The sequence below is a fragment of the Xiphophorus hellerii genome, chromosome 24 (assembly GCF_003331165.1).
Source record: "Xiphophorus hellerii strain 12219 chromosome 24, Xiphophorus_hellerii-4.1, whole genome shotgun sequence".
Classification (NCBI taxonomy): Eukaryota; Metazoa; Chordata; class Actinopteri; order Cyprinodontiformes; family Poeciliidae; genus Xiphophorus; species Xiphophorus hellerii.
Genome location: NC_045695.1, coordinates 2,513,394 through 2,522,232, shown reverse-complemented (window position 1 = coordinate 2,522,232; position 8,839 = coordinate 2,513,394). Strand labels below are relative to the sequence as shown.

Here is an 8,839-nt window from a genome sequence, read left to right as displayed (position 1 = left end):
GAAAAGCTGGAAACTCTTTATTCTGGTAATCTTTTTAAGGTGATGGTAGGTGGATTTCTTGGTTTGGTTTATGTCTATGTTAAAGTTTCGATCCTACTCTGTGAGTACACCTAGATTTGTTGTTTGCTCTTCTGCCTTTACCATCAAACCGTCTCCAAATCCCAAACCACCCATTTACCCACGGCCATATCTCAAAGAAAAGCAGAAAGCAAACGACTATTCCTCAGGGAGAAGCCTATGGATCATCAGCTGCTGCCTATTCCTTGAAGTTAAACAGTTATCAAGCAAGATTATTGCTTACAAAATAATCTTCAGTGGTTGAGATTGTTTTCATGTTGCCTCAACTTCTGCCATAGGGCAAGAAAGGACGTCCTGGAGATGATGGAAGCCCTGGCGCAAAGGGACAGAAGGTACTACCAATGCAACAACCCTTGAACTACTTGCTTAAATAGTACTTAAGACGATTGCATAAGTAGTACTTAAGCAAGTACATAGTTCAAGGGTTCCATGTTAAATCAAATGTTTCTTTAGGGTGAAAGTGGTCTCAGTGGACTTCCAGGCCGCGAAGGAGCCGAGGTGAGTCAAGGGTCTTCAGTTTGGTTCATGAAGTTATGGCCAATGTCTCGTCTTCTTTGACCAAAATCCTTCTCTCTTCTGTCTTTACTTGTTTTAACAAAACTCTCTTGCACACACAGGGTAAATCAGGATACAAAGGAGAGAAGGTATTGTATGAATTTGAATCCAAACCCCTCTTATGCCTCTTTAAATTCCAAAACAAAGAGTTCCCACGCTGATTTAAAATCATCATAAGTGACAGGAACAGGGGGATTATGAGCTTCAGACATGATGGCATGCAGAAACTTTGAAAACATTGTGGGATTTTATCGTCCTTTGTTTAATCTCAGACCTGCCTGCAATCGTCTGTACATTGTCATCTTCTGCGACTGCAAAGCTCTCAAATTCTGTATATTCCCATGGCATTAATTGTTGCAAAGCAGCTCAAACCTGAACCCATAAACAACAGCATTTTTTTTTGTGTGTGTAGACGGTGTTTGAGAAAGAACCTAAACTTTTGTTTGTTTGTTTTCTCACAGGGAGAGAGAGGAGAGTGTGGCACACCAGGCGTTAAAGGAGACAGAGTATGTTTGTAGTTATTTCTCATTCCAACTTGACAAAAATATCAAATTTAATATTTTACCGCGATGCCTGATTTGTCAGCTTGAGATGAAAAAATCTACCTCAAACTAAATATTTGTCTGTTTCAAACGTAATCTACACTTTCCGTCTTTTTACCATCCATTACATTCATTTCTGAGAAAAACACGTCCTTTTTCAGGGCCCTGAAGGTGTTATTGGTCCAAGAGGAAACCGTGGACTTCAGGTTTGACTTTTTTATATTCTTCCATTCGAATCATTTAAACCCAGCTACTGCTTTTGCACAACCAAATAATATATAGAATTGTCCATTTTAGACCAAGAAATCCATAATTATTCACTGTGCAATCACTGAGTCATTCATTGTTTCAGTTGTTGATGTTTTTGTGGATTCTTTGTCACACTTCCATGTTTATGATCATGAAACAAGTGTTAATACTAGACAAACCTGGACCTGAAAGAGCTTCTCCAGCATAAAAAGGCTGTTTAAGGTCATAAAAAATCTCCTTCAGGAATTTATAAAAGGCAAGTCTTCCCATCCGTCCCTCCTTTGGAGGGATTGTTTTTGATTCTACGGTTCTGGCTGCAATCAAGTTTGTCTGTGGCTAGTGAAAATAAACAAAAGAAAAAGAAAATGAACAAAATGTGTTTCATCCCCGTTACTGTGGCAAGAAAACAGCTTTATGTGATTTATTGTGGTTTGTGTTTCATGCTCATCTTTTAACATGTGCAACACCTTTATTTGTGCTCTAGGGTTTGCCAGGTCCACTGGGTGATGTGGGACCTGAAGGAATCATGGGAAAAAAAGTAAGCACGATTTTGAACTTTTTTTTTCTTTTCTTTTGTTCTTTGATGCATGCTAATCTGAGACTAACGACAGAACTTGATGTTTCTCAACATGCGCTTCTTTTCTTCGTGTTTATATGAAGAAATCACATCATGTGTTTGTTTTTTTAAATGCACCAACATGTGACGACATAAAAAAAAAACCCGGTGACGGCCACTCTCAAAAATAGCCAACACATTCTGATGTCCAACTTCAAGTCAAGAGTCTCGTGTGTCAGCTTTTAAAACCTTGCGTCACCTTTTTCTCCTTGTGTGTCACATCTAACACACAAGGAACAGCTTCACATCTCCATCTTGCCAATCATCTTTCCCCAGCGGTAGCTAACCAGTGCACCAACTGGGCCAATAATAGATGCTGATAGGAAACCTTATTCCACATTTCTCCCTTATCGACAAATAAGGAGGTCAATCGGGAGGAATAAACCTACCTTGCGATAGACCACGACCTTCAGGACTACTCGGTTTAGTTTTCATATTTGCTACATGTTTTCACTAAAGGTTTTTTTGTTCTTTTGAAAACTGCTGGCTTTTTCCACGCTGCTAGGCTACCATGTTGCTAAGGTAACACCACGAGCTTACAATCTCGATTGAAAAACTTACATAGAGAAGAGGTTTTACAGTCGGTAACGCTGGTTCGCTGGTAAGATGCAAAACATCTGACGACCGTTTGGCAGTGGCTCCGAAACGTTTCTGGCCTTGCCAGACTTCCTTTACAAGTCTGACCTTGAAAAATACAAGATGAGTTAAAGGATGGGGCCCGTTTCTGCAACAGTTTACTGTTAATACTTTGAAAAAAAGTGGGAAGGAGTCTACTAACTAGATAGAGGCAAATTGATTGCATTGGATTTTATTTAAGGGTGTCAAAGTAAACCGAATACTAATCCCGAACACATTTTTAGTAAAATATATGGAAGTTTGTGATTGCAACTAAGAGGTATAAATACTTTTGCAAGGATCTGTTTCTTCCTGAACCTTGAAGCTTCGTCTCACTGAAGATAAATCAGAGATTTTTCATCCCTTCTTCAGCTGAGGCCTCTTTGTTGAGGTTCAACTACACAAACATAATTAGGGTAATTACTTCGTCATCCATTTTTTAAAATTTATCTTCCCGGTGACAGTGATTACCTCCACTCATCAGTGCCTGTACGGCGTCAGCTAAAGATCAACCAAGTTAAACATCTCTACTGTCTAGACTTCAGACATCAGAGTGTCCAGTTTGTCTCCAAAGCATATCAAAAATACTCGTATATTTTTTGCCAGTCATGTACAGCTGACATAAGAAAAATATGCAATGAAAACAAAATCTGCAGAAAATGTGGCTATTTTATTTGTTCTTGCTTGCACTTTTGAAACATTAAAAAAAACAGAATTATCAAAACAGCCATGTGTGCAGACAAAAAACAAGACTTGTCATCGAAGCAAATGGCTTTGGAAAAGGAAATGAGCTGCTTGTGATGTGAACACTATTCCCTGATGATTAACGTGTCCTTGAAGCCATAAACATCTTATAAGAAAATAGTCAAGACGTCAGCGCTAGTCGTGAGAGTGACGAGGGGAAGTTTTGTGGATCACTCAGACCACATAACTAATTTGTTTTCTTATAGTTGTACTTTTTAGCAGCACAAATGCCTAAACAGTGACCAGTCCCGCCATTTTAGATGTCGAGTTACGACACAGGGGCGTACTGTCCCAGTTCTCACAGTTTTGCATGCTTGTGCACTGAACCCTTAAGTGTACTGTAACGCTTGGGTTGTGTTTAAGGGAGGAGAGGCTGCAGACTCTGGTCAAAAACTCACAACCGCATTGGTAATGCCACAGTGTTGTCCTTTAATAAACACTCTCTTCACCAACCTTACAAAGCTCGGTTGAACGGCTGCTATATTATCAAACATGAAAATGAGCAGAGTCCAAACAACCCGTAACATTACTAAAAGTTTGGGAGCTAACATGTCCGTCTCAGTCCATGTATCGATCTGTAGCACGTTTTTCCCACTCTCTACAGAGAAGCAGTGGCGCATACTTGTGACATCATTAGCAATACTAGCATATCATAAAGAGACACTACACAATTACGTCTGTTACACCAGTGGTCCCCAACCACCGGGCCGCGGACCAATTGGTACCGGGCCGCGCAAGAAATAATGAACTACTTCCGGATCTTTTATTTTGAAAATCCTAAACCGGATTTAATGGACTGAATGTTATGTTTTTAACGTAATCTTTGCTCGTCTTGCGGGGAGCAGGCGGTTGCCATGGTAACAGGTGTGCTTAAACTACAAAGAGAGAGAGAGAGTAAAAAGGTAGGAGTGGTTTTGAGTTGATCACCTGTTCGGGTTATTTTACCTTTGTTTCCCTTTGCTGTGGCTCATTACAGCCGCTGTAGTTTGTTGAACTAATTACCTCGTTCCTTTGTGAGTTTACGTCATTCACAACAAACATCAAATAGAACAAATACATTTCATAAAATTTTAACAAACAAATGGCTTCTACCGTGGTAATTATGTGAAATTAAATTAATTATATCCCAACTTCAGAAGATTTGCCTTTACCTTTACAGAGCTCTTTGGTTCCTCCTATCAGCCTGTAGCTTCTCATATTGACGTCATCAAACCAAATTTCAGATCTACCATAACTGACTGACACCTGCTGGCCTCAGGTTTGCAACCAGCTTGTGACTGAGAAACCAGTAACCTCCTCCCAGATGATGACATGAACTTGTTAGTTCCTCTGTCCATGTAGTAGCTGATATATTGTGAAAATCCGGTGGAAATGATGCACTAATCGAGTCATGTTTACATAGAAACGATGGGCGCGAGGCTTTGTTTGTGAGACTTGCGGTCACGTGGGTCGGTTGTGGGCGGAGCTTGGTAAGGTCCATTGGGACCGGGGCATAGACGAAAATAAGTAGCAATAATTTCCAGTTCTGACTGGCACCCCATGCTCTCCATTTAAAAAAAATAATAAATTCTGAAAATATAAATAACAATTCAGGCCCCTCCCACTGCTGCCAGTCAAATGCGTCAAACGAAATCTGATCTCAACCACTGAGGTGCCTCGGCCAGCTGAGCTAACAGAAGTAGGTAAATAAATGTTTAAATTGATTAATTCGTGTTTAAATGAATTTGTGGTGTGTCTGAGAGTTAATGCTAAACTTTCTAGCATGTTGATAGTTTGTTGACCTAAATAACGTTAGCGTTAGCAGCGTTAAATGAAACTGAACTGCTTTCTATAGGTGTTGAACAATATTTCCTCAGAATATGCCGCGTCAAACCAGGTCAAATTAATGTAATAGTTTTTTTTTTCTTTCAAAAAAGGCCATAAATATATATATTGGTGTATTAGAGTCATTGTAGTTAGAAAAAAATGAGTACTTTTTGAAAAAAAAAACAACTCAGAAATGTTCTAGAAAAAAACAAAATTCTTACTTTGAAAAGTTGAAAATTTGCTAGGAAAAAAACAACAACAAATAAACCTTGATGGTATATTTCAAAAATTTTGACGTTTCAAACAAAGAACGTTCCTTGAATAAGCATTCAGAGATTAATCTCAAAATTTCTGAGATTTTTGGCAGAAATGTATTCTTCCTTTTTTTCCCTCTATCTTCAATGCCATTCACTTTTAATATGGCTTCCATATTTCTTTATAATACAGTTTTGCCACATATTTGAGCTTCTCCAAATTATGCCATTTTGGCAAACCAACAGTATCAATTTTTTCATCTTACAACTTTGTACCGTAATGCTAAAAGTTGAGAGATAAGATATATTTAATGGTACATCTAGTTTACTCGGGGTAAACAGACTGCAACTCTCAATATAAACCCCATATTTTTCATAATACAAGTTGAATAGCTTGTCTGCATTATTAATTTGGCCTCCAAAAAGGCTTCGCATCTTTAAGATTTTTTCACGAAGGCCAAAACATTCATACCAGATCGTTGTCTTCCACATGTTTGTTCTGTTCCCTACATGGCTTGTGTCAAATTTAAATTAGAAATAGCTCTGAATGAAAACCAAAGCCCCCCTTTAATTAAGTCCGTACACTAAACATGAGTATGACATCATTCATACTCCCTATTTGATCATTTTTAATAATCCCGGGCAACACCACAATGTCTTTGTGAGGAAATTGAAGCTTTTATGGCCTGTCTCCACCTATAACTCAAACAAATCAATCAAGTCAGTCGCATTTTTTTAAAACCAGATGCATACGTGATGATCGGTCTGAATCCAGGCGAACAAACGTGTCACTGTTTCAACGACACAAAGTCGCCCCACCGTGATTAAAAAGCGTTCGATTCCGATAGTTTTTTTTCCCTCGGAATATCGCGCAGTAAATAACACTCGCTCTCACGACGCTGACATTTATAACACTTCAGATTAAAATCACCTAACGCTGGCATAAATAACATGAGAAATGTCAAGTATCTCCAAAAGCTCATAAAGCGAATGGGGGGTTGGGGGTAGGAACTATACATTTGAGCGTTTATTGGTGAGTTACGATCCGCCGCCGCTGTGACATTTGAAACTCCTCCGAAGAAGCTCATCTGTTATTAACTTGTCGGCTTATTTGTCAGTTCCTTCTACTTTCAGCCTCCTCTACTGTGTTCTACCTGCCGTTCCTCCCATAAGCACTTACTCCGCACCAAGTGGTCGCCTCCTAATTATTTTAGAAAAATGTTCACGTTAATAGTCTGGCTGTCATCCTACATCACCAAAATAGCAATGTAATGTCTGGTGGGAAGCATTGTCCTAACTTGCTTGGAAAGGGCAATGGAAGGGAGGGGGGGACAAAAAGCACCGGTATGCACCTAGAACAATCTCCACGCCTCTTTTTCCTGCCTCCCATGTGTCCTTTTTGTGAACGCCACAGCTTTGATTTACAGCCACTATGTAGAGAAGCAACAGCTTTTTTAAAAAAACAATTAAGTCTTAAATCAAGTTTCGTCAATGGACGGTTGAGGTAGGACAAAGCGGGTTGTGTCTGTGGGTTATTTTTGATTTTTCTCGCTCGTACAGAAGGATGAGTGACATGTGGACAGAATGTACCCATGTTTATCTTTTTAATAGGGGGAGCGGGGGCTTCCTGGACCACCTGGAATCCAAGGTGAGACTGGGATCGGCCTTCCAGGATCAAAGGTAAAATCCGCCGCCGTAATGTTACGGAAAAATCATTTCACGAGAACATAACCACTAGCCTTTTGTGTCTCACCCTGTCTGAGCACTCCCCTCTCTATCTCGCACTCTGCAGGGGGATGTTGGTTTCCAGGGGCAACCGGGGCCTCCCGGCCCTACGGGGATCGGCGAGCCCGGACCACCGGTGAGTTAGAAACGAGGACAAAACGTGTCACTTATGTATTACAGACAAACAATGTAGACGGATCCGTCGTGCTGCTTCTTACTGTTCCAACCTGCTTCTGTCTGGCTTGTCACTACATGAAATGTGCCTTTTGTTGCACAAAACCAAGAATAACCTTTTAACCTCTCTATAGTAACAATTGTTAACATCCTGAAATGGCTATAAAACCCTGTAACCACGCACATATTAAAATAATGTTCATGTTTTCTTGCCTTCCTACATCATTAACTATCAGGAGCAGAGATGACGTCAGGCAAAAAGGAATGGCTTTGGCATTTTGTATTAGCACAGCTAGCATTACTAATGATAAACATTCCAATTAGACCTAGTTATCTAGCAGTACTGTGTGTTCAATTAGCTATTCAAAGGAAGTTTCTATCTAAAAGCTCCCTTTAACAGGAAGAAACCTCCAGCCAAACCAGAGCTTGGCTTGGTACAATTGGCCATCTGCCACTACTGACACAAGGAGAAACAGATGATCTGATTTACTTCTAGTTTTGATGTTCAAGAAAGTAAAAAATTAATAGCAGGAGACGGAGAGCGATTAGTTGACGTCAGCATTATCTCAGCTTCCTCCAGGAGGAAGGAATGAATCACAGCCAAACGAAATGCCAGACCAGATTAGCGTAGATTCTGTAGAGAGAAAAATAACGGAGAGGAAACAAAGAACTTAACAACATAATTGGAGAGTAGTAGAAGACAAAAGTGAGGAAAAGTGGTCAGTTTGTGCTCCAGTGGTTTAAGCCTACAGCAGCAGAAATAGCTCAAGTCATTCTAGCGATAAACTACCAAAAACTGAATTCAAATAAAACAGACGAGAACAATTTGATGAATTTGAAACAGAATATCAGAAGCCTACACCTTTCCTGTCAACATCTTTTCTATATGTGAAAATCAACTCAAAACAAGGAATGTTACATTGGGCCACACAATATACTTTAAAAAAGAAAAGATTTCAAAAGTGCTCTTTTTTTTCCTATGGAGGAATAAGTCATGTGCTCTAGCACCACCTAGTGTCCATCTGTGCACTTTGACTTATAGCAAGTGTCTGATCTTGTTGGAAGGTCAGTTATAAGTTAGTTTTGTGTCATTCAAGTGTACAAAGATATTTGCACTCAAAACTAGACCAAAAGTAGTTTGGTGTGGTTTTTTGCTTTGCAGTGAATATGTGAATATGTTCAGTCTTACTGTTATCTACTGATTTTGAGTCAGAGTTAGTTCCCTCCTCTCCCAAATAGATTTTTGTAAAAGGTCATTTACATGTTTATTTAATTTTTTTTAGGGTCCTCAGGGGCCACAGGGAGTCCAAGGAGAGAGAGGACCGACAGGAGAAGGTATCCCTGGTCCTAAGGTGAGTGGGTGTTCATACTTTTCTTTTCTTTTTTTTTTAAGCCTAAAGCTCCTGGGAGAGACGGTATTTCCTGAAAGTCTCATGCACTCAAGCCAGCTAAAAGCTTCAGCCTTTCGACCCGTTTTCATG

General features: G+C 39.7%; 1 protein-coding gene across 1 annotated transcript in view; it reads left to right on the top strand.

The window, feature by feature from the left end:
• LOC116716032 (collagen alpha-1(XXVIII) chain-like) overlaps nucleotides 1-8,839 on the top strand; it is a 36,004-nt gene that overhangs the window by 7,031 nt on the left and 20,134 nt on the right. The window contains exons 6-14 of the mRNA XM_032556774.1: nucleotides 357-410; nucleotides 532-576; nucleotides 696-722; nucleotides 1,095-1,139; nucleotides 1,337-1,381; nucleotides 1,909-1,962; nucleotides 7,071-7,139; nucleotides 7,252-7,320; nucleotides 8,642-8,710. Of these exons, the coding sequence (XP_032412665.1) occupies nucleotides 357-410; nucleotides 532-576; nucleotides 696-722; nucleotides 1,095-1,139; nucleotides 1,337-1,381; nucleotides 1,909-1,962; nucleotides 7,071-7,139; nucleotides 7,252-7,320; nucleotides 8,642-8,710 (477 nt within the window). The remainder of the gene's footprint in view (nucleotides 1-356; nucleotides 411-531; nucleotides 577-695; nucleotides 723-1,094; nucleotides 1,140-1,336; nucleotides 1,382-1,908; nucleotides 1,963-7,070; nucleotides 7,140-7,251; nucleotides 7,321-8,641; nucleotides 8,711-8,839) is intronic.